Raw genomic sequence first — 26903 nt, forward strand, 5'->3', positions numbered from 1 at the left:
TGACCCAAAACGCAGCAGCCAGCATATTAGATCATATTACAGCTGTATTAGGAGCACAGCAAAAGCTGCCTTGTATCAGGTCAGTCTCTTTGCCATGTACCACCGTCCTGCCTGTCAGACAGCTGTATTCCAAGGCATCAGAGAGAGGTCCTTATCATCTCACCCTTTTTTGGTTTGGCTGGAGATACAAAAGACTGAACCTGGGACCATCTGTGTGCAAAGATCACAGGACCTGTTATTTTATTTCCCATGTCTGAATGTGGTGGACAGACATGAGAGAAAGGACCTCAAGGTGCCTAGGCTTTGGAAACTCCTCTCGAGAGTCCATGTGATGTCTGCTGGGCGGTCAACACCACATTTTTTACAAACTACAAGTGGGACCTGCAAAAAATGTAGCAGTGCAGATGGCTTCTGCTAAGGATTCCATGTCCTTTCCCCATACTCCATCCCATTCCTACTTCCCACACTGAGCATGCTGAGTCCTTGAAGGTTTTTTCCCCTAAAGATTTTTTTGTACTTCTGCAAACTTTAGGGTTCCCCCAAGCCTGATGATACCACTTTCTTGTACGGGAATAGTACCCTTTTGGCTACATAAGGCTCACATTCATAAAAACAAAAGAAGGCTCATCTATTCCAGCATTCTGTTTTTCCAAAGTGCAAGACATTTCCTTCAGCCACGACTGCCGATGGGTGGTGGTCAGCACTCTTCGGGGCACATCCCATGTCTTCCCCATCAATCCATATGGAGGGCAACCCTGCATCCACACACACGTCACCACAGGTCGTCAACCACATGAGCCGCTTCCAGAAGAATGCAGGGCTGGAGGAGATTGAGCAGGAGCTGCCAACCAAGCAAGGAGGCCACTGTAGTCCTGTCCTGGGGAACAGTCAAGACACCTACAACAATTTCACCAATAATAATCCCAGCAATCCTTGCCTCTCCCCACTTCCAAGCCTGACTGTGGTGGTCCCCCTTGCTCAAATCAAGCAACCCATGACTTTAGGAACCATCATCAATCGTACAGGCAAAAGCAAGTCAGCTCCACAAATTTTACCCAGCAAATCTGCGGGAGGAGAATTCTGCATTGCTGCCGTTCGCAAGCAATCAAGGTCTTAAAAGAGAGAAAGATCAGTCCAAACAGTTCATTGCGGAGTCTCTCTACATTATCAGCTGCTACAGCACTTTGGTGTCTTGGAGCCCCAGCCACTCAGCACCGCCCCAAAGATCAGTGACGACACCCCACTGGAAATGGTGACTTGTCCAAGGTCCTGCTGGACACTTCTTAGAACTCCCCAGTGGAACAAACTGCAGCCGCCCTTTAATTTGAATCATCTGCTGCTCCTGGCCGCAGATTCTGTGCACTGCTACCAGTATCTGCTTGCTGGCTAGCCAACGAGAGAACATCTCAGCTACAGGAGGAGATCTTTCCAAATTTAATTTTAACTGCCCCCCACCGGAATGGATCCTTCCCTGCCAGTAGTTGATAGCCATGTTAAAAATACAATGCAAGACAACTAACAGGATATATAGGATTTTTTAAAAAATTCTTATTAGATATGAGAATATATTTTTGTAATATTCATGTGAATTTTTAGGTATATTTTATAACTGCCATATTTTTTTTTGTATAGGATTCACTTTGTTTTCATTTTATGTACACTGTTTAGAGATTTATTGCTCAGTTATGTTACTTAAAATGTGGATTATTGTTATTATTAGCAACTGTACTGAATGTTGAAATATTGATTTTTGTTGAAATGTAAACCACTTTGAGATTTTTTGAACTATTAAGTGGTATACAAATTAAATACATACATACATACATACAATGGCCAACTAGATGCTAATGGAAAGCAGGACCTGAGTGCAACAGCGCACTCCCCACTGGTGATTCTCAGCAACTAGTATTCGGAGGCATACTTCCCCCAACTCTGGGGGGCCATCATAGCTAGTTGTCACTGATAACCTTCTCCTCCATGAATGTGTCTATTCCTTGGAGCATGAATTTTGCTATATAGAATGCTGTGTTGTATTGCCTATGTGTTTCCTCTTGCTCTATTGTTTGTGTTGCTGTTATATGTCTCTGTGTTTAAGAAATGCTTTTATAATTATTTAGAAAGCAGGGGGACAAATGGACAGAAACATATATTTTTCTTTAAGCTTATTGATAGGCACCTGGGTAAAGAAATAGGTGAGTTTATAATATACCATCCTCTACCAAAACACACAAGAGTTTATGGAAGTGCTTGTCTTGCATCCAAGTTGTTTCCAAACACACTTTTAACATCTCCTGTTGTTTCAACTGACATCTCATTATCAAGACATTTCACATCAAATTAAATCAATCACTCTGTGCTTGAACAGAGAGATCACTGTGAATGTTTCCCTTATTGAAATGCCAAGGAATAAGCTTTGAAAGCAACCTGATGGCACACAATCTCAGTTGTATTCCTGAATTCAAAAATAGCATTTTGAAGGGGAGTAAAAAGTGGTGGTTGTGCTGAGATAGCTCTCCATCCATTTTTATCAGAGGCCACCAAATTTACAAGATAGCAGATGTCTGTCGGATAAAAGAGTAGGCTGAAGAAGAATAGATTTTATTTATTACATAAAAAAAAAATCCCCCAAGAACTCAGCTGCCTAGGATTGGGATATGTGTGTAAGTGTGTGTGTGTGCACAATTTTGTTATTGTTATTTTGTTTTTGCTATTGTCAGACATAACTTAGCCAGTGGAGACTGATGGCTCCAAGATCGGTGGGCAATGAATCCACTCTAGGGTTTACTCCAAACTTTCAAGGAGCTGTCCAAGGTGTAATTCACAGCCGCCAGTCTCCACTGGACTTAATAGCTTCCAGATTTCTGTGCTATGTGTGGGGCTGCCCTTGCGCAAGCAGCAGTATGTGACACCACTGCTTAATGTTGCCAGGTCATTGCAGGTGAGGTTGTGGCTCAATGTCAGTTAGGGCTCATCCACAGGGAAGTTTAATGTGGATTTGAAGCTGTTTGTGCCTTTTGCGACATCCATAAGATATCCTCATCTGAGTGGCGACCTGCACTTTCCCCCCATTAAATTTGGATTTTCACAGTCCACACATCATTTGATAAGGGAAGAAAATTCAATATAAAATCGTATGTTATCTGACTGCGAGTGTACTGAAGCACATTGCATGGACAGGGTTTTTTCCCCATGGGTGATGATGTTTCACTGGGTTCTATTTATCACCACAACTCCTACTTCCATTTTGTTTCCATCACCCAAAGGAACGCTGCAGTTTTCCTTTTTCCACAGGTAATTGTTGAAGGCATGTTTAAAGTGTTGTTGTTTTAAAAAGCAGCTCTTTTGCACAGTACTGCTCTTGTCCAAACAGCTATATTTAAAACAAAAATAAAAATTGACCTTGCAAAGGAGGTAGGAAAGGAAAGGGGAAGGAAAAGAAGTGGCAGCCTTTCATGTGAGCATCTCCAAATCCTTGCCCCATGCAAAGATATCTGCAGCCCCTCCAATGGAAGAGTAACAACCTTACAGAAAATGTGCCGAAGAACAATTGCTTCAAACTGCCTTAGGAAGTCATCTAAGGTTGAGATCTTAGGTAGAATCAGGCATTCCATCCAAGCAGGAATAAATCCCTCACTCGTAAGCTTTCCTTCTATCAGATAGTTTCTTGTTTAACGTATCCACAAAGGAAATTACTATTGGACAAGAGAGGGATAAGAGCCAGTGTGGTGTAGTGGTTAAGATGTTGGAGTACGACCTGGAAGACCAGGGTTCGAATCCCCACACAGCTATGAAGCTCACTGGGTGACCTTGGGCCAGTCACTGCCTCTCAGCCTCATGAAAACCCTATTCATAGTGTCACCATAAGTTCGAATCGACTTGAAGGCAGTACATTTACATTTAAGAGAGGGATAATCACCCTGAAACTTGCCAGACAGGTTTCACCTAGCACATCCTTTGTTAGGTAAAATAGTTAGCCAAACACATGCAATATGTTGTCATGGGAGCAAAGTGTTAGATCATTTCCCTAGAGTAGCTGGAAACACCTTAATGGGGTCTTGTCTTTCTCTCCCCCAACACCTCCTTAGCCAGATGGAGGAGGCCAGATAGGGAACTAGAGGAGAATACTGCAGTATGAAGCAGACTGAGGACAGAAACAGAAAGCTGAGTTTTGGGTTCTGAAGTATCTTAAGGTGCAGGTTTTCAGTTTGGGTATACAGAACAAGATTTTTTGAGGTTCAAGAAGTTTACAAGCATTCACAGCTCCAGATGAAGCTCAGCACCCAATACACTGAGCTAAATAAACAACTTATTCCTGGAAGCTCCAGACCCTGTCTCCTCTGTTCTACTATTTACCTACGCTTAACCAGTATATTTAAAAATAACCACAAGGGTTACAAAACAGCAATAAGCCTATGGTGACCTCCTTCCAAAAGGAACCAAATCCAGCTAAGCACCACTCAAACAGCGGAGTGAGCACCCAATTCTGAAGACATCCAATACACGACAGAAGTGTCAAACAATGTAATTACTATGTGGTAACCACACACAAAAGGCACAATATATAATCATTAGGATCCATTCATTGAAAGTCTCTCCTACTTTATAAAAGGTCATACTACCACTAGTTGCCTAGAGCAGACATGGAGAACCTGAGGCCCTACAGATGTTGCTAGACCATAACTCCCATCAGCCCCAGTCAGCATGGCCGATGGTCAGGAATTATGGGAGTTGGAGTTCCACAATATCTGGAGAGTACCACATGAGGTACTCTGGTCTAGAGATTCTACATGCTCCATTTTTACCCCACTGGCAGGGTTCTATGTGCATGTCATTACAAAACGCCATCAGTGACAGCTGATCTGATAGCCATTTTACTAAACCAAGCTAGGCAGGACAGCAAGCGAAAACATAGGTGTGAATCAACCTGATAGCATTCATTCTGGAATTGCTCGGTCACTTTGGGATTAAAATTTCTAAGTGAGCTTTTGACACATGTTCTCATTAAGTTTTCTTTTACAACATCAAAGACACAAAGATCTTTGTAGCCTTTTCAAAGCCCTCAAGTTTTCATATAGCACATGGATTTTTCAAAACTCCTGAGATGGTAGCCCACACACGGAATTTCAAAATACTAATACATATTTGGGCTGTTGAAGATATCTTTTTGGTGCATATTTTAATGTATACTCTCTCTGTGTGCGTATCTCATGAAAGAAACCCAATCCACTTGAGAGATGTCACAAGTGCAAAACTGATTCACACATCTAATATTTAATTTTTCACAATAAAGAAATAAACAATAATTGCTTGTGTTTGTGTTGCTTTTTTGTTTGTTTGTTTGCTTGCTTGTGCAATCTGGCATTATTGCCATTCTTCTTTTCTCCCCCACACCCAAACTCATTTATAAACTTATTTCCCAATAAAGCAAAACCAAATTTAATGAGCATGATGTTTGAACACAGAAGCTTGTTAGGCAGGACAGTGGCATTCTGTTTTATATCTTGCAGAGATTTGCATGCTGTGAGAAGCCTATCAGGTACCACCTCTCCCAGGATGTAATGCTACACAATAGAGGTGAACATCAGCATGTCCGCTAACAATAACATCTCCTTTCTAATTACTATGAGAAACATGTTCATTTTAAGCTAACTTTCACACTTCATCTTCCAAATGCAACACAAGTGCTGATACATTCATCAGGGACCCATAATATGTGTGTTGCCAATCTATGACATTTTCTTAGGCATTTCAGCTCTATATTGATTAATTTCAGAATATAGTTGCCTCATATGTAATGCATGAAACCAAGCTTCTTGGATGAATACTTTCACATCTAAAGGATCCGTGGCATGATTCCAGGAATCTTCAGTTATGATGGATGGTTTGCTGTGCTGTGCTGACATCCCCTCCCCCACCTCTAGCAGTGGCACAAGATGCTGAACTTAGCAAGCATGAGAGATATCTGGAAGCCCAGATGCCACATGGCTCACAGGCCTTGCAGAAAACACCAACTCTTTTATGACTTACCAGACTAGCTTCAACCAAAGCAGCTCACACCCAGGTCCATAAACAGGTGGTGGTGGGGACCATCTGCCTGGTCATGCTGTATTTTAGCTCTAAGTTATACTCTAAGTTTTCTGGTGCTTGGCTGGCTGGTGTGTGTGTGTATGACATCTTTCTATCCTCCCGTGAAGATCTGCCTGTATAATTTCCCCTCCCAGGCATCTTCTCTTTGAGGTGATCCCAGCCAATCAGGGATCACATAAGCAACATGTTGTCCCATTGTCATGCAGCCAATCAGATTTAAATGAAAGTATCAAGATCCAGATTATCTGCCAGATTGCAGATAGAGTCCTCTGCTTCTTCTCAACCCGAGTTATTTTCAGATCACTCTACATGATGCAGTAAAGCACTGAAGCCAGTGCCTTTCTTACAGAGAGACTTAAACATTGTTGCCTTCACTTTTCTTCTTCTTCTTTGGTCAATAGTAGGCTACTGCCTGTGCTATCAGAAGGACTGTTTGGTATCAGTTAAATTATTCACACAGCATAGTTTGCTGATGTTTTCTGCCACTGCTACAAAAAAAATGGTGATATAACTGCCATTTTATGAACCTATTTTAAATATGCTTTCCATTAGAGCTGCCTTAATTTACTCTGTGATCAAGAGTCAAACATTTTAATCACAGGCACCCGGACATCAGCTGCCTTGCAGAAGTATAAGCAGGGCTACAAATCAATATTTACCTGACAGACTCCGCAGCTGTGATAGCAATTAGCGGAAGAGTTCTCAGTGGAAGACTGGTGGGCCTCTGCATGGTCTCTGCATCACCCTTTCTGTCCCAGTCTGCCTGCTCCAGCTGCCTGAATGCCAACGGAGGAAGCTGGAGATTACGGCAGGAAAGTCTCCTAACACGATATTGGTCCATTCCTTGGAGAGCCCCTTCCTCTTCATTATGAGGGTACAGTGTTTCTTCTGACACCTAAAACAACAATAGCAGCAACAAATATTGTTTTAATAATTCTCTGCAGCTTCTTTTATAAACTGCATTAATCTTGGCACATCCTTATATTTTATTTTAAGTGCTGTTAAATGGCATGCACAGACTCTGCATTCTTCATTGTCCTATCCATTTAATACTTAAAATAAAATAATAGTATAATTTTATTTTAAGTATTTTAAGTATTAAATGGATAGGACAATGAAGAATGCAGAGTCTGTGCATGCCATTTAACAGCACTGGCCAGAGCAGGATTACATTATGCATGGTATGGAGAAAGTGGACACAGAAAAGTTTTTCTCCCTCTCTCATAACACTGGAACTCATGGACATCCCATGAAGCTGAATGCTGGAGGATTCAGGAGAGAAGACTGATAGTCATCATCAGGGCCGGCGCTAAAGGACGGCCAGATCAGGCCCTGGCTGAGGGCCCCTCGTTAGGGTGAGGGAGGAGTAGCACTCCCCTTCCACGATCTGTGGCAGAGTACTGCTGCGGATTGCAAGGACAGAGCTTTCCAGCCACCCACCAGTTTGCTGGCTCCACCTACCTGTCTCTCCTGTCTTCTGTGGCTGTGTGGGCTACACTCGCAGGGCTGCCATTAACCAATATGGCGGCTGAGGTTTCGCTAAGGTGCTGATGCCCTTGCTGCCATCTTGGTTGATGGCAGGGATGCAAGCACGTAGCACACATGCATGCCATCAATCAAGATGGCGGTGGAGACTTCAGCCCCTTAGCAGAACCTTGGCCGCCAACTTGGTGAATGGCAGCCCAGCACGCACAGCTGCAAAAAACAGCCCTGGTCATCATGTTGATCAGGGATAACGTGGTGACATGGAGGTGTTGTGGACTACAGCTCCCATCAATCCCAGCAAGCATGTCCAATTATCAGGGATGATGGGAGTTGTAGTCCAGCAACAACTGGAGAACATCACATTGGCGAACCTTGAAGAGAGAGAGAGAGAGAGAGAGATTGAGATTGCACCCTTCTTGTTCTTCAACCAAGGTTTTACAAAGAGTGATATCTGAAAAAATTTAGGTTACTGACATTTCTAATTGGATATATGCACATCTAGGTTTTTGGCATGATCAGAATAGCTCTACTCAGCTTTCAGCAACCTAGTTTGCACCAAACTAATAAACAGGGAAGAAAAGATCGGTTTATATCCATTTGGTGCCTTTGCACACATACAAGGGGTTTGATCCACTGGCGAGGCGAAATCTAATCACAGAAGAGGAAATTATTTTTGTTGATTCCCCTCCCACTAGCAAACCCCAGCACGTACACATCCAAAATCTGTTCTTGAAGGTTCCCCCAACCCTCCAGAACAGATTTTGGGAGGGTAGGCTCTGGTGGCTGCCAGGGTGAAGGGTAAGTGCCCAAACCCCTTCTCCTCCTCTTCTGTGAGCGGCTGCCTCCACTGGTGTGAGAGTACCAAGAACACTAATTAGGTATCACCCATTGACTTTGGAAATGGGAACGTTTCTTTTGCTAAATAAATCTGTCCTTCATAGAATATTGACAAACTCATTATTATTTAAGTAACCACATAGCTTCTTTCCTCTGTTGTCTACAGCATGTTGAAGAGTCTAGGGAAATTGAGTTGAAAGCTGCCTAAATCAGTCTGACCAATTTAAATTTGAGGTGTCTTTGTGACAAATTGGCTAAATCGTGGACACTGTAAAAACGAGATAAGACTCCCACCCAGCTTGCTTCCCAACCATTGAAATTGCATTTGTAAAATAAAAACCTGCCCAACTGGTTTAAACATTTCAAGCTATTATCTTTTAAAAAGATAATGCAGTCCAAATTCATGACAATGCAGTCATGACAAATATCAAGGCCCCTCTTAAGGAAATTATAGGAATTATGGATACGCAGGGAGGGCAACAAATAAATCAGGGCTGTTGATTGTTGCAAAAATGCCATTTTTAAAACAACAACAACTATTTATGGTGTTGAAAGAGTGGTTCAATTACCCTTACATTGTATTTTTAGTACTCTGCACAAAATGGAGAGTGAATGTAATTACATTATTTGTGCTCTAGAAGAACACAGGAAAGAGAGAAAAATTATGGTTTTGGTAATAGATTGAAAATATATATATGTCCTATTTATGGTCACAGTAATCATAATTAGCAGTATGCAAACAGCAAAATATATTAGAGAAAACTCCCCTTTTACAAACTAAAACATCACATTTATTCTAAGAATCAACAGAGAGAACTAAGTATAATGTACCATTTACAATAATATAGACATCCCCAGAGATTACTTTGGACACAGCCATAATTCACTGACATGCTGTTTATTTTAGCAGCAATCTGATGAGTAAATGGGTTGTGAACTGCAGCCTACATAAAACACTTAATGACCAAGATAGGTGGCATATTCTGTCTAGATAAATGAAATGTGAGCACTTCCTCAGGCACAAGCAACTCCTTCAGCTAATTGTGTTCAATGACACACTAGGAGCAGATAGCCCCATAGGAAGATTAAGAATTACCTTGTAGTTTAGTTTACCTAAAGCTGTTGAGATTGATTCTGTGTCTTGGTGTTTTGTGCTTGAATGTAATTCATTCCTAAGTACATGGTAGATTTCCCTTGAAATTAATGTGAGGGAAGTGATGGATTAAAATCACAAAAGGCACCTGGCTGGCCACTGTGAGAACAGGATGCTGGACTAGATGGGCCACTGGCCTGATCCAGCAGGCTCTTCTTATGTTCTTAAGTTTGTTTGACAAAATATTACACTTCATCAGTTTGAATGACACAGCTGGTGTTAACTTCTGTGAATTGGCTTGCTGGCAACAGGCGGGAAGTGGTGTTTGCTTACATAAAAAACTTCCCGCTGTGCATTTCTTTCTTTATTTCACTACTGTCATGCACCGTGGCTGCTGGAAAGACTTTTGTACCCAAATATTCAAGTGATGGTAATTCATTAACTATAAAGAACTGGAATTCCCAGCACAAACCAAGAAATTGACACCTGCTTGTTTTAACTACTTTATGCAAAGATGTGGATTTCAGCTTCAGTATTCAGATTAGGATGATAAAAGTGCATTTCCCGCAACCTCAGTTTATGTGTGCGGGAGGTTCCACTGAGAGATGTTGAGCAAGCAAATTACTGCAGTGGCACAAGAAGTGATAACCGTGGTTGTCTCTGGGAGACAATCTCCATGAGAGCAGGAAACATCATGAGATCATGGGAAGGGGAGAGGGAGATTACACAACTACATGGCCTACACCAAAGGCCAGGTGGAGCAAGGCCTTGGGGGGATCTGTTCATGTGATTGTTAGCTCTGTTCTGTCTGAAGAAAGAGTGTGAGAGAAGAAAGGAGGAGAAGGAATCTGATGCCTGATCATCAATCCCTTTCCTCCTAGTTAAGGTTTATGTTACCAAATGTCCCCAGACTGCTGGTGTGTTGTCCTGGCATTCTGCATCAGAGGTGGTTCCAGGGTTTGGTAGGAAGCATTGAACAAGGTGGCCTGAGCTGGTCCCACTCCACCCTGAGTAGACCTCATTCCTTTTCATCACTGTTGCCACTGTCCATTCATTTGCCCTCTTCCACTAGGTGCAATCTGCAACAATGCATGTCAGACCAACTATGTGCTGGAGCAGGTGGTGTTTTCCTCCTCTTCCCTGGTCTGTTCCTCTCATTCACGGGCTTGACTTATTACCACATCTCCTGTATGCTTCCAGCTATGCAGATGCCCTTGAAGACCACTGATCAATGTTAGAGTGCACAAATTAGGGCTCTTGTTATCTCTCAGCTGCCAGGACTTTGGTACTTGATAGGTCTGCTTCAATTGTTAACAACTCAGTTGGGTTCTAACATAAGAACATAAAAGAGCCTGCTGGACCAGGCCAATGGTCGATCTAGTCCTGCATCCTGTTCTCACAGTGATCATTGTTGGACAAAACCTATCTTGCTTGGGAGCTCTCCCACATTCCTCAGGACTCAACATTGCCCTGACACTAGAAGCTGCTCCCCATTGCTGAATAACTCCAGGATAGCCTCATTCAAGCCTTTGTCAGTGCCCTGTAGGCTCTCAGCATTACTGGAAAAGGATATTTCTTCTGTACCTGCTGCTTTTAGTGAAAACACTTGTGTTTATGTCCCATATTTGGGGGCTACACTAAACTGAGATTCAAGACAATGTAACCTTGTTTAAAGCCAAAACATTTATATATTTGATTGACGTATTGTATCAAGTTTAATATTAAAAAATCTAACAATCATTAAAATATATGTTAATCTTAACAAGCTCCAGCAACCAATCACATTTGGATGAGCCATTTACTTATTTCTATGTTTTTCATTATGGCAACTTAGCAACTTATTTACAACTATATTAAGTTGGCTAGCCCATTGACTACTCCAGTTGTACATCAAGTTTACTCACCTATTGAGGAATAAGATTATTTCTTATACTCCAATGTTTTAAGAATATATTATAATTAACCCGTACTTTCCAAATAATCTATGGCACTTTTCTGTACCATAGTATGGAAGTTAACTCTTAAGATGTTTTCAAAATATGCTGCAATGTTTTAGCGTTTTAGAGATTTTATTTTTTTTATATTGGACTATCAGCCTCATATCTAGTGTTGCTAGAGATTTCTAGCAAAACAAAAAAATCAGTGCAGTTTTGAAATCAGTGGTTAAAATCAGTGCCGTTTTGAAAGGTTCAGTCCACCATCTTGATTCAAAATGGTGCCCAAATGTATACATGCATAGATGAAAACCTGTTCCTTGATATCAGGAACTATCATAGAATAGTAGAGTTGGAAGGGACCTATAAGGCCATCAAGCCCAACCCCCTGTTCAGTGCAGGAATCCACTTTAAAGCATAAAATTTGGTTATGATATCTTAAGATGAGTCCAAATGCATAGTGAACAAACAACTTTCCAAAATACATAGTAGATTGTTTTATAGTTTTTATTATATAGTATTGTAGTTTTTTAGGTGTATTGTTAAATATATTGTATTTGTTATTTTTCTAAACTTCTTAGAGACTGTTTTAGTAATAAGCTGTATTTAAATATGTGAAATAATAATATGTTTAAAGTTATATTTATTATTAGTGAGCATTTAACCTCTCACCGATTTTATTTCCGATCCATCCCCAATACACTGGCAAACTAAAGAGTCTTGTGGCATCTCAAGACTAACAAATTTAGTATGGCATACGCTTTCATAGACTAGAGTCCAGATCAACAGGTGCATGAAGTGTTACCTCAGTTGGGAAGAATGGGTGTAGAGTGGGCGGGGGACCAATGAGGTCAGAGGAAAATGCAATAAAAAAACCACATGGTGGCAAACACATTAATGTTTAGAAGTATGTAAAATAAGCACAGTGACTATTTTCAAAGCAGTGTTGATAACACAAACATTGCTAAGATAATTAACATGTGTAATTGGATAAAAAACCTTTTATCACAATGCAGGACATAGGTCATGAGTTAAACTTATTCTTCCAGCTATTGGCTTCTTATTTTGAGCCCAGCATTCCCACGTAACCCAAGATCACCACTACAGGATCTGGGGAATACTTTGGGGTAAATCAGTTTAAGTCTCCATGAGATCAGATGCCATCAGGCAAATATATTCAATAGTTTTAAACATAAAATAAGGTGTTGATGATAACTTCATTCCTTTTGCTCATGTGTAGGCCCACATCTCATCTGTTACATTTTTTATATATATATGCACACCAAAATGGCACACCAAGTCTCTCTCTTTTCAGTTATAAACTCTGTCAAACCTATTATGGTTTTTTTGTTAGCCTATGTGGCAAAAATGGAATGGGAATGTTCCCCCAGAAAGAAAAGTAGAAAGATCAGCTCCCTCCCACAACCCAACTTAGCCAAATCATAACTTTATAGAAAATAATTAGGATACAGTGTGACTTTGTTCAAGACTGTGGTATTATAAAGGTCCAGAGAAGCACATTTTAGGCTTATACAGAGTATAAGCAAAATGTACCTGAAAGGCTTTCAGGGTGTTTATAGCCAGAAAATGTTACATTTAATTAAAAGACTGATAAGAGAAATAGCAGAGAGAAAATAGGAAAAGATAACCAGACATACAAATCCAAACTTGAATGCAGATATACTGTATGCATCCCTCAGCAACAGGCCAATAAATATCACTTCTCCAGATAAAATCAGAACACCAACTCCTAGAAAAATAACAAGCCTCCCAAAAATCTAAGCCTCATCAAACAAGGAAGCAAACATGGCAGACAAAAAATGAAATAGTGTAGCATTGGAATACAACGCATGCCCTGCAGTGCAATGTTTAACTTCAGAATCCTGTACTTCTAGAAAATGTGACTCAGGAAATTAGGGAGATGGAGCATCTTGGAGGCTATAAGTGCTCCGAGTGCTGACAGCTTCAGCAGCAATTTCAATAAGAGTTGGTCAGAGGAAGAATGAAGCCCCTTTGATGTAAAGGTTGCCTTGTTTATTTTGGTAGCAGTAAAGATACATCATGACCCTCCGTGGCGCAGAGTGGTAAGCAGCGGTAACACAGCTGAAGCCCTGCTCACGGCCGGAGTTCGATTCCAACGGAAGGAGGAAGTCGAATCTCTGGTAAAAGGTGTCGAGATCCACTCAGCTTTCCATCCATTCGTGGTCGGTAAAATGAGTACCCGGCATACGCTGGGGGGGGGGTAAAGAAAGGCCGGGGAAGGAACTGGCAAACCCACCCCATATATACAGTCTGCCTAGTAAATGTCGCAAGACGTCACCCTAAGAGTTGGAAACGACTCGCACTATAAGTGCGGGGACACCTTTACCTTTAAAGATACATCTGAAGGTGTTCTTTAAGTTAAAATGTCTTGGTGGGTTATAGGTGGAAGATATGTTGAAGTTATACAGTGAGTTATATTGCAGGGGCCGTACCTCAGTGGTAGAGCATCTCTTTTATATGCAGAAGGTACCAGGTTTAATACCCAGCAATGCCCTATAACATAAAGCTAGAGGAATTGTATGCACCTAGATTACAGTGGGCAGGAGAGCCTGGCTGGGAGTCCAGAGTCTGTGAGTTCAAATCCCCACTCGTGTCTCCTGGGTGTCAAGGGCCAGCTAAAGATCACCCCCACAGGGAGTGGCTCAGGGGTTACGTGCCCTGCCACCTGTGCAGCCGTGGGCAAGCTGCATTGTCCCAAGGAGCCCAGTTGCCCCCCAGCTGGCAGTTGTGGACAAAGAAGGAGCTGTCTTGTGTAGCTGTGGCAAGCTGAGCAGCCCTGGCCGGCTGGGGAGGACTAGCCTCAGAGGGAGGCAATGGTAAACCCCTTCTGAATACCGCTTACCATGAAAACCCAACAGACCAGTAGCCAATGTTCCGTTCCTGGGCAAGATCCTGGAACGTGTGGTTGCTGACCAGCTCCAGGCGCTATTGGATGAAACCGATTATCTAGATCCATTTCAATCGGGGTTCAGGCCTGGTTTTGGCACTGAGACTGCCTTGGTCGCCCTGTTTGATGACCTATGTCGGGAGAGAGACAGAGGGAGTGTAACTCTGTTGATTCTCCTTGACCTCTCACCGGCTTTTGATGCCATCGACCATGGTATCCTTCTGGAGAGGCTTGCGGAATTGGGAGTTGGAGGCACTGCTTGGCAGTGGTTCTGCTCCTACTTAGCGGGTCGTCTCCAGAAGATAGTGCTTGGGGAACATTGCTCGACACCGTGGGTTCTCCAATGTGGGGTCCCGCAGGGTTCGCTTCTGTCTCCCATGCTTTTTAACATTTATATGAAGCCGCTGGGGGTGGTCATCAGGAGTTTTGGAGTGCGTTGTCATCAGTATGCTGATGACACGCAGCTCTACTTCTCCTTTACATCTTCTTCAGGTGAGGCAGTCGACGTGCTGAACCGTTGCCTGGCTGCAACAATGGACTGGATGAGAACTAACAAACTGAGACTCAATCCTGACAAGACTGAGATGCTGTTGGTGGATGGTTTCTCTGATCGGATGGTGGATATATACCCTGTCCTGGATGGGGTTACACTCCCCCTAAAGGAACAGGTGCGTAGTCTGGGAGTCATCTTAGACTCTTCCCTCACACTTGAGGCTCATGTAGCCTCGGTGGCCCAGAATGCGTTCTACCAACTTCGGTTGGTAGCCCAGCTACGTCCCTATCTGAGTAAGGAGGACCTCACATCAGTGGTACATGGTATGGTAATCTCGCATCTGGACTACTGCAATGCGCTTTACGTAGGGCTACCTTTGAAGACGATTCGGAAGCTACAGCTAGTGCAAAATGCGGCAGCCAGACTGCTAACAAGAACTAAGCGGTCTGAGCATATAACACCTGTGCTAGCCCGTTTGCACTGGCTTCCAATATGCTTCCGGGACAGATTCAAAGTGTTGGTACTTACCTATAAAGCCTTATACGGCGCAGGACCACGATATCTGTCGGAACGCCTCTCCCGATATGAACCGGCCCGTACACTACGGTCTACTACGAAGGCCCTCCTCCGGGTTCCGACTCATAGGGAAGCCCGGAGAGTGGTGACAAGATCTAGGGCCTTCTCAGTGGTGGCCCCCGAACTATGGAATGGTCTCCCCGAGGAGGTGCGCCTGGCGCCAACACTATCATCTTTTCGGCGCCAGATTAAAACCTTTCTCTTCTCTGAGGCATTTTAATTCCTGTTAATTCTAAATTATTATATTTTGATTTTAGACTGTACAGTTTTTTGTACAGTTTTGTATTGTGATATACTGTATTGTGTTATTTTTATTGTATTTTTAATGTTCACCGCCCAGAGAGCTGTTGCTAGTCGGGCGGTATATAAGCTTAATTAAATAAAATAAACAAATAAATAAATAAATTCATAGGGTAGCCATAAGTAGGGATCAACTTGAAGGCAGTCCATTTCATTTTTCAGAGTACTGGCATTTAGATGCCTGCTTAAAACTCATCTCTTCACCTAGCCTTTTCCTGAGGGGTGATTGAGCCATCTATGTTGGAGGTTGGTCGATTAGGGCAAATGGGGCATTGCCCCTCCAACCTCAGTCTGCCCTCAGCCAGCCCCCCTGCTTGCCATTTTACTTACAACCAGTCCACACAGTAGCCTTGGCTGCTAGCTTCCTTCCTGTTAGTATCAGTGCTGTTCATTTGGCCCTTGCAACTCTTGCTAGGGCCATGTTCACTCCACAGGCTTCGTCCTTCATTGGCTCTGGTCTGCACCCTCTTCAGTGGCTTTTGCCTGTATGGAACATGTACTTGAACTGTGATAACGTCTCTTGTTTGCCCGGATGGAGAGATCTGGGACATGTGTAGAAATGCCTGACTTTTGTGTGACTGGAATGTACTGTATAAAAGTAAGGAGTGTCATCCATACTGGACAGCCAGTATGGTGTAATGGTTCGAGTGTTGGACTAGGACCTGGGAGATCCGGGTTCAAATCTCCACTCAGCCATGGAGTTCACTGGGTGACCTTGGGCCAGTCACTATCTCTGAGCCTAACCTACCTCACAGGGTTGTTGTGAGGATAACATCAGGAGGGGGAGAACCATGTTTTATGCCACTTTGAGCCCCTTGGAGGAAATATGGGATATAAATGCAATAATAAACAAATAAATAAATTGCACAGGGGAAGTTAGTGTGCACAAGCCAGCCCCGCCATCAACATCCCTGCATGTGCTTGGTGTGTTTACTCCACCTATGATGAAGGTATGAAGAGACTTCTAAGTGCTTTCAGCTGAATGCACTTAGATGCCTCCTCACCACTGGGAACATTGATAACTTATCCTTTAAAAAAAACTGTTATAGACCTCTTTCATAAAAATGAAAGTACACAGCAAGTTGGCATACAATGTACAAAATTGCAATAAGATCAATAAAAAACATCAATAAAAACAGGTGAATCACCTCCACTGAAAAGTATTGTCTTTGAGTTAACACTGAGTAACATGCCAGAAGAACTATTCATAGCAATCAATATCTGATAGCTCACTTACATGCAAAAGTCATCACTTTGTGCTAATGTCAGTGAGAGATAAATGTGCCTTTGTGAATTGGCAGATAGTGTACATTCAGAACATATACCATTAGCAGTGTGTTTGTTGCTTAAAATACAACTGTGTTGGTACAGTTGTATTTAGCATGCTGCTTGTGTAAAGTGGTGCCCAAGCAGTAGCAATTACAACAATCATGCCAATCCCCATATTAAAAAACGAGATACTTGTTGGCATGGTGGAAATTGCTGCAACTATGCATTTCACACAAATAGCTTGCTACTTAAATTTGTACTTACACAGGAGCATGTTTAAGAGGCAACCATGGTGTTGATGGTTTGTTGCATCAGTCAGGCTCCAGTGATTTGTTGGCTTTTTAAAAGCACCTGGAGTACTATGCTTTCTTCAGGGTCACTTCCTTAAATCACACGGTACATTAACTGGCTAAGCACTCATGCATTCCCAACTGCAATGAAGAATAAACAATACTCTCAACACTTTCCCCAACTCAATTCTGTTTCATAAAACAAGAAAGGCTGTTATTTTAGCAATAGGTTGGTAGGTTTATTCCATTGCTCAGACCACTGGCAATGGCAACCTGAAATCATGCATACACATTTGCACAACAAGAACAAGATAAGATATAGAAACAGGACCTATGTTTTCAGTCCATTGATTTCCTACTCTTCAAAGACTCTAGTGTGTGACTAGGAGGTGGGGAGAGGGCACTTTTTATTTTCAAAACTCTTGGCAAGTTTCTTACTCTTGTGCATTCCAGAGAAACATATTACATGGTAGTTCTTTAGAAAAAAGATGACAAAACTGCAACAGCCAGGTTGCTCAACAGACTGGATTCAGAAGAATATGAAAAGAAGGCATACCTGTGGGCTGCCTGAGGCCTTTGCAAGCCTTCAGTGTCGTCCATCACAGGTGCCCAAGTCACTCACAACTGCCAAATTTTTCTTGCTGAGAGGGAGCATGATTGTGATGGGGAAGAAGGTGTACGGCTGGGGAGGGGAGGGATGGAAGGGTCTATCAATTCTGGTTCTCTCAGTTTCTCATTTTTCCAATCTTAAACTCGGCTCTTCACATTTCTGCAGCAATTTGCAGATTTTTTTTAAAATCTTCATGAAAATTCTTCCACATTTCCGTGCAGATTTCTTCTAATAAATACACTTTTGTATGTGTTTTTGTACCCATTTGTACACATTTTTGCAAGCAATTTATCCTCATACGATGCATTTTTGTGTATTATTTTCGCTAATATATTCATTTTTGTGCACACTTTCTCCTAATATATGCATTTCTGTAAACACTGCATGATTGGCAAACTGCATTGCAAAATTCAGACGTGCACATTTTGAAGGACGGCTGTGTCTTGGTTCTCATATTGTTTCAGGAAGTGTAAATTTGATAAATTCAGCTTTAAATGGAAACTGAATCTATTTTTTTCCCCATCGCTAGTGTGGGGAGAGTCATCCCTGTGTGCCTTCCTTCCCATGTAAATCATGCTCTTCCCATCCCACTAAACAGATTTAGAGTAATCAGCCCAAAATAGTAATACAATTTTCCCTGCAATGTGCAGCTGCAGGAGTATGTTAGATGCATTGTTGATTGCACTCTCATTCACATGCGGCACTGGTGAGTCCGAACAGGCCAGGTCAGTGCCCTCCACAAACAAAGTGTCCACCCTAGAACATGCTCTCTCCTGCAATGCCCTGGGATTTAATCCAAGATGTTCAGGGCTTCTACAACAGAAGAAGTCAGGTGGAAAGTGCTCCCTTGAAGTATAGAATTTGGAGTCCAATGACATATGTAGTTGTTTATTCAGCTAAATTCCACAATGCTGCAAATTACAGATTGCTGCAGTCTTATACATACTTACCTGGGAGTGAGTCGCATTGACCCTGGACCCTTGCCCATCTTGGCTGGTGAAGGCTAGCAGGGCTGTAACCACCGGCTGGGCCAAAGAGGTGATAAATGTCTCCTTGAGAGAGGGAGTAGTCCCTGGTAGTCTCAAGGAGGCAGTAGTGAGACCTCTTTTAAAGAAACCTTCTTTGGACCCAGATGTTTTGAACAACTATAGACCGGTGGTGAATGTCCCTTTTTTGGGCAAGGTTTTGGAGCGGGTGGTCGCTGGCCAGCTCCAGGCGCTTTTGGATGAAACCGATTATCTGGATCCGTTTCAATCCGGTTTTAGGTCCGGTTTTGGCACTGAAACAGCCTTGGTCGCCCTGTATGATGACCTTTGTCGGGAGAGGGACAGGGGGAGTGTGACCCTGTTGATTCTCCTTGATCTCTCAGCGGCGTTTGATACCATCGACCATGGTATCCTTCTGGGGAGGCTTGTGGAGTTGGGAGTTGTGGGCACTGCTTGGCAGTGGCTCCGCTCCTACTTAGCGGATCGTCGCCAGAAAGTAGTGCTTGGGGAACATTGCTCGACACCCTGGACTCTCCATTGTGGAGTCCCTCAGGGATCGGTTTTGTCCCCCATGCTTTTTAACAACTACATGCAGCCTCTGGGTGCGGTCATAAGGAGTTTTGGAGTGCGTTGCCATCAGTATGCTGATGACACGCAGCTCTACTTCTCCTTTTCACCTTCTTCAGGTGAGGCTGTTGATGTGCTGAACCGTTGCCTGACTGCAATAATGGACTGGATGAGAGCTAATAAACTGAAACTCAATCCAGACAAGACGGAGACACTGTTGGTGAGCCCTTTCCCTGCCCAGATGGTGGATGTTCATCCTGCTCTAGATGGGGTTACACTCCCCTTGAAGGAACAGGTTCGTAGTTTGGGTGTCCTTTTTGACCCTTCCTTGTCGCTTGAGGCTCAAGTGGCCTCGGTGGCACGGAATGCATTTTACCATCTTCGCTTAGTAGCCCAACTACGCCCCTATCTGGACAGTGACGATCTTGCCTCAGTTGTTCACGCTCTGGTAACTTCGAGATTGGATTACTGTAATGCGCTCTACGTAGGGCTGCCCTTGAAGACAGTTCAGAAACTTCAGCTAGTGCAAAATGCGGCAGCCAGGTTGTTGACAAGGACCAATCGGTCTGCGCATATAACACCTGTCCTGCCCCGCTTGCACTGGCTGCCTATTCGTTTCTGAGCCAGATTCAAGGTGTTGGTTTTGACCTATAAAGCCTTACACGGTGTGGGACCGCAATACCTTGTGGAACGTCTCTCCCGCTATGAACCTACCCGTCCACTTCGTTCAGTATCTAAGGCCCTCCTCCGGGTACCAACTCATCAAGATGCCCGGAGGATTGTTACTAGATCTAGGGCCTTTTCTGTAGTGGCCCCCGAACTGTGGAACAGCCTACCAGAGGAGATTCGCCTGGCGCCTACGGTACTTTCTTTCAGGCGCCAGGTTTAGATTTGGCTATGCTCCCAGGCATTTTAATGTTTAATGTTGAATGTTTTATGCTTCATGTTTAATGTTTCTAGTTTTAAATCTGGCTGCTATTTGTTATTGATTTTATTGTAATATTGTATTTTAACCTTGTTATGTACACCGCCCAGAGAGCTACTAGCTACGGGCGGTTTATAAATGAAATGAAATAAATAAATAAATAAATAAATTGAACTCAATGGAGCTGACATTATAGGATTGAACTGTTAGGCTGCATCAAGTCTACCGGGCATTCATAGAGAAACATTCATAGAGAATTATACTTATCTTCCCTGGTGACTTTTTAAAATCAATATAATGCTGCAAAATCAAACACCATTTGCAAAGGCAATGAGTATAAAGGTACTTTACAAACTAGGTAACACTAAATATATTCATAAGCCATTTTTATTCTTCTCACTAGCCTGCCTTCTTTATAGCAGCAGGCTTCTGTTGGATGCTAACAGTTCACGAGTTCTACATGAGCTCTTCAGTCATCTAATTCACGCTGCTGATACTCTAAAAGGATAAACTGAAATCCATGACTTGCATTGACTTTTTGCTCTGGCAGTAGTATATCAATGCCATCTTCAATTACAAGAAACTTAAGTCCACAGAATATCTGATTTCTAAAATTATTGCTACTGAATTTGCTCTTGTCCACTGGTTTCATTTTTATTCATAGTATACAAGATTAGAACTTGCTTTGCTTTTTGCAGTTCCTCAGGACAATTCACTCAGCACAATTGCTAGGACTTAATTTTGGTTGGCCTTACAAATCCTATTATACTGCATATGAATGGGAAGCATCTGAACAGATACAAAGACTTGGTTCCTTTTATTATTGTTGTTATTGTTATTTAATTTATTACTCGTCCTTCATTCCAGGAGGTTACAGCAATTTAAAATACAACATTAAAACCAGTTTAAAACAAATTACAATCACAAAAGGAGGGTAGGTCCTAAAAATAAACATCTCCGCTTTCAAAGGCCTGGGTAATGAAGAAATGCCTGAAGAGGCATGTCTTTAGCATTTGCAGAAAAGTGTCTTTCTCTTCCTTGTTTTAAACTGGTGACAGAACTACTCTCTGATGCAAGCAGAGACTTGCATTACAAAAATCGATGTACCATCCATGCTTCATAATCTTTTTTTAAAAAATGAGCTGAAATTAATAATAAACAAGTGTCAATATTGAGACACAGAAATCATCACATCATCTGTTTTGAGGTTGGCCCGGAAGCTGCAGCTGGTGCAAAATTTGTCAGTGCAACTGCTCACTGGGGCAGAATATCGCCAACATGTCACCCCCTGCTGAAAGAATTGCACTGGCTGCCTGTTAGCTACCGGACCAAGTTCACAGTGCTGTTTTTGGTGTACAAACCCCTATACAGCTTGGGACCAGGATACCTGAAAGATCATCTTACCACTTATATACCCAGTCAGTTACTGCACTCTACAGATGAGGGCCTTCTGCAGATACCATCTTACAAGGAGGTCCATTCTGCACAACATGGGAAGCAGACTTTAGTGTACTGGCACCTACCCTTTAGAATTCCTTCCCCTTAAATATAAGACAGACACCACCTCTAGAATTTTTTCAGCACCCACTGAAAGCCTTCCTCTTTCAACAAGCCTTTAAAGTAGACACCTTGTCCCAATCTGCATCTGTATTGAAATTGCTTTTTAATATGTTTTTAAAGCTGTTTTAAAATGTTTTTAAAGATGTCTTGTTTTAATATATTTTAATGGTTGTTTTGTTTTAATATATTTTAGAGTCTGTTTTTATGATGTTTTAAAGTGTTTTGCAGAGAGTGGGCTCCTACTGGGAGAAAGGGCAGGACAGAAATCTAATAAATAAACAAATAAAAGTATAAAACATTGTAATGGCATTATAAGCTGCATGCACACTTTTAAAAAAAATTCTCTCCAAAAATTATTGAAAAGATAAAATGTATAATATGCTATTTTTGCAAGTAATTTAAAAAGGCTGTGCTGTTAATGCACCCAAAATAGAAACAGAACATAACCTTCAGTTAGAAACACAAAATGCTGTCTTCACCATCATATCGCATTGACCCATAAAAAGGCTTTGAAATTAATAAAAATAAATTTGACACAGATTTCTAGAATGAATACTGAGAGAAATATAATTTTCTAGGTTAGATTCTCTATAGAAACAGAAGTAACACAGGAAAGAAGCAAAGTAAGAAGAACACCAACAGAGGCACATGTTACCAAATTCTTCAAGCTACACAGGAAGTGGATTGGACTGTGAAAGACCAACCCAAATGGTGTTTGCATTTTGACCAATTTGTAGGGCAGTACAATATCTCAGAGAGGAGGTCAGGTCTCCTGCTCCCCTGGTACATTCACTATACCTGGCCAATTTCCCTGCATTTTAAAATTGGATAGAAATATCTGTTGACTCTAAGTACGTTCTTAAACCGTAAGTTTTTTTTTCCTATTAGTGAATTAGAACTTTGTATTATGGGCTAGAGTTAGACCCCACCCATTGGACTTTCCTTTGCTCTGCTTTCCAGTTTCAGTTATGTTTTCTACCCAGCCAGCAATGAAAAAGCATGTTTGTGTGCAGTAGGAAACAAGAGTTTGTTTATTCTGCTGTTATTATAATGAATACAGCAGACTGAGTACTTATTGTTAAAGGGTGAAATAGAGATAACTTAAAGTAATCTGGAAAATATTTACTGTTTTAAAACACTTACAATACTCACAATCATACTGGCTATTTTTTCTTCTTTTGCTTGAGTACTTGATAGCAAAAGAAGAAAACAGCTCCAGAGGAATAGAAACACTGCTGTGCACACTACAGTTGGCTAGTTGACTGGCCACATAGCCTATAACTCAGGCCTGATTTCTGATTTTCCCAACATGTGCAGCTCAACATGAGGGCTTTCCAGGGTTTCATAGCAGAAAAATCAACCCAGCAACCAGTAAAAAAAAAAAAATCCTATTCCTTTCCACAATTAGTTTACAATTGCTTAGTTAGTTAGCAACCAATCCAATTGCTTAGTTAGTCTTCTATATAGCAACCAGTTAAAAAGTTTCCCCTTGAATGCCCAACAGGAAGGAAAATCTAAAGGTCAAGAACAAGGCTATAAGAAGGGACCTTCAAGGAGGAGTTAACAAACACATACTAAATTATTTATTTTCTCTCTGCTCTTCCCTAAACTTGTAGTATGGACAAGTTTGTTTTTCGGGTGGAATCTAAAACTGAGCTACCTAATGCAGGTTCAAAACCAAGCTCATTAACAAAATAGTTCAGTTCATGAAGAATCAGAGTACAGGGACAGAACACAGGTGAAAGAGGAATGTAGTTGTAGGCAGTTAAGCTTCTTAGCATTTCCTGGGGATCTCTCAAAAAAGGGGGAGGCAATTCATCATCATCATCATCATTTTATTTGTATGCCGCCTTTCCACATAAAATTGTGCTCAAGGCGGCTTACAACAAGGTGAACAAAAATACATGTCAAAAACAATTGCAAAAACAATTTCCTAATAACAAAAAATAATAAAACAGTGACATAACAAATATAATAACCAAAAACAACTTTTCAACATTATGAACATAATAAAACAATTATTTAAAAACAAAAAAGTAACCATTAACACCCCAAACCCCTAAAGAAAACCATTTACTGTATCTCCTACAAAACTTCATTATTCAGAGGGGAGGCTTGTTTTGTATCAGCACATGTCTACTCAGAAGTACTTCTCACTGAGTTCACTGGGGCTTACTCCCAATAAATTGGTGATAGGATTGCAGTAATCCTATCCCCTTATTTGAGAGTAAACTATTCATTCATAAACTATTTGTTTGCTTTACACCTTCTGCATCCCCTTGTTCACTGTATCCTTAACATCCTTTTTCTTTTTGAAAAAAACATTTAATCATTTAATTCCTTATGTTCATACACCATTTTCTGTTAACTTGACCTTTATGTTGTCCATTATATAAGTTAACACACTCTCTGCATGGTCACTGCCTTTCCCTTCCCTTGGCCTGGCTATCACATCCTCTCCACCAGAAAGTGGGGGGGGGGAGATTGGCTGGTTCTGTGCACCTCCCCTCCTAATGCCCCAACTAGAAGTGTGGCTGCCCCACCTAACAAAGAAGGCTGGCTACAAGGCTGAATGGAATCCTTTCTCTTTCTTTCCTCTTCTCTGCTAGATGTACATAACAGTCAGTCACACTCTCTGCAAAACACCCAGTTATTGCCACCAATGGAAGATCCATGTGCATCTTCCATACATAGGCCCCATGTGCACTATATATTTAAAGCAGTATCACACCACTTGAAACAGTCATGGCTTCCCCCAAAGAATCATGGGAAGTGTAGTTTGTTAAGGGTGCTGAGAGTTGTTAGGAGACTCATATTCCCTTCACAGATATACAATTCCCAGAGTTCCATAGGAAGAGGGGTTGATTATTAAACCACTCTGGAAACTGTAGCTCTGTGAGGGAAATAGGGCTCTGCTAACTACTCAGCACTTTTAACAAACTACAGTTCCCAGGAATCTGGGGGAAGCCATGACTGTTTAAAATGGTATCATAGTGCTTTGAATGTATGGTGCAGATGGGGCCATAGATCCTGCTCCTCCTCAGTGCTGTATATGCAAGGCTACTGAGCTTCTATTGTAGCTGACTGGTAGAAATTATGATAATATTGCACACATTTCAATCTCCAAGCGGCGAGGTTCCAGCGCTTACCCAGGTTTGGTTTCCTTGGAATGAAGGTCAGCAGAGACTATGGTGTCTTTAGGATATATGGTTTTATTTACACATATATACACCTCAGTGTAAAATGGAGGGGTTCACAGAATTAACACCCCAATAGATCTTGCTTTGCCATTAGGTTTCTTGGGGACTCTACAAAGCCATGCCTTGGGATTCAGCACACAAAGCATTCAAGCTTCTCTGTGTCTTTCCAGCTCCCAGCTCCACATCAAACTCACTCACTTACACTAAAACTGTATCCTAGGCCAGGGTGGGGGATCACTCTCCTGTAAGAGTTCCTATAAGCAGCAGGACTGCCCTGGACCAAACCTTTAGACATGTAAATCAGGTCCATCACCCAAACAAAGAAACTGACTTGACCGGAACTATTAACTTATGAAAGGAACTGATGTGACTGGTTCAGCATATCTCCCTAATACAAACTGCATCTCTACAGATAACAAAACCACAGGCTAGAAGGGGACCCACAGGCATTATCCAGACTCGCCCAATCCTATAACAATAACAACTTCTCTTTCAGTTACCATTAGCTTTTGCTTCTCTTGACAATTTAGCTCTACATTTTGCAACATGGAATAGAAAATAGGTCACTGCAATGATAATTGTAAAGACCTTTAAAGTGCACAGCTCAAGAGGATACAAACCAATTGCAGCATTTTTAAAAAGTGGCTCTAGAAAGTTCATTCTGGTCTCTGCAGAATGAGTGATCAGTTAAGTAAATAACAGATGAAGCTCCTCTACTGACTTTCTATCAATTCACAGATGGATAGGTGCAATCTTAGAGCAGCAGACATTCCGGTACCTTGGATGGCATTGATTGAAAGCTCAGAGCCATAGAGCGCTCATCTAAGGAGAACGTAAGTCAGGATGGATAAATAAGATTCAAACTGATGAACACTTTTAAGATGTTTAATCCAGGGGGTGAGAGAAGTTGATTGAATATCTACTAGGTCCAGAAGACATGAGTCAGTGAGGCAAGGCTGTGTGATTTCATTATATTGGGATTTGTTAATTTTTATTTTACTTTCAACTACACTCTGTATGCCAAAGCTTAAATTATGTGCTTGGTTTAGTTTTCATCAAGAGATCAGCACAATTTTATTTAATAGCTTCCTACTCCTTTATCAAAAGAATTAAAACACCATAGCTCTTATCTGCCATCTTTAGATCCTGCTCAGTTTTACACACTTTGATAGTCTTCATTTAATTAGTCTTGTTAGCAAGAGAAACCACACTGTGTCTTAGATGACTTCTTTCATGTTCCAGATCTCCACAGTTCTTTTAAGTGCCTTCCATTAAACTTCCTCTGATCCTTTAATTGTTTTTATTCAAGATGAGATAAATATTCACAAAATATTTGTACTGATGGAAAACCAGATTTATATTCTGGCCTAACATTCACTTAACCAACAGGAGATAGATATACTGACCTCTATAACTGCTATTTATCTGGAGCTTGTGCCAGATCATCTTAGTTGTACCCAGTGGCAGCTGGTGGTTCCCTGTTTCTAGGGCAGTGGAATCCACTCTGGGTATTTGTCTGAACTTTCAAGGAGCTGTCCAAGGTTCTGGACAACTCCTTGAAAGTTTGGACTAAAACCCAGAGTGGATTCCACTGTTCCACTGACATGGAGCCACCAGCTGCCACTGCTTGTACCTTTTTTCATTGAAACAATGCTGATATTTTATTTAGAAGTACAGCAGTATTTTGTTCCCACTACTCAATTATTTTGGCAGTTACAGCAATTTCCTTTCTGTGTCAGTGCCAAGTCAATGCCAAGTCTGC

At 41.7% G+C, this 26903-nt stretch overlaps 1 protein-coding gene across 11 annotated transcripts in view; it reads right to left on the bottom strand.

Annotated features, from left to right (window-relative positions):
* Positions 1–26903, bottom strand: part of PDE4D (phosphodiesterase 4D) — a 1048840-nt gene that overhangs the window by 742106 nt on the left and 279831 nt on the right. For all 11 annotated transcript variants that reach the window (XR_009761525.1, XM_061618437.1, XM_061618426.1 and 8 more), the window contains one exon: positions 6747–6982. Coding sequence is in view for 10 of the 11 variants with exons in the window: in XM_061618437.1 (XP_061474421.1) it covers positions 6747–6982 (236 nt within the window). In the remaining variant the exon portion in view is untranslated. The remainder of the gene's footprint in view (positions 1–6746; positions 6983–26903) is intronic.

Source organism: Rhineura floridana, chromosome 1 (assembly GCF_030035675.1).
Source record: "Rhineura floridana isolate rRhiFlo1 chromosome 1, rRhiFlo1.hap2, whole genome shotgun sequence".
NCBI lineage: Eukaryota > Metazoa > Chordata > Lepidosauria > Squamata > Rhineuridae > Rhineura > Rhineura floridana.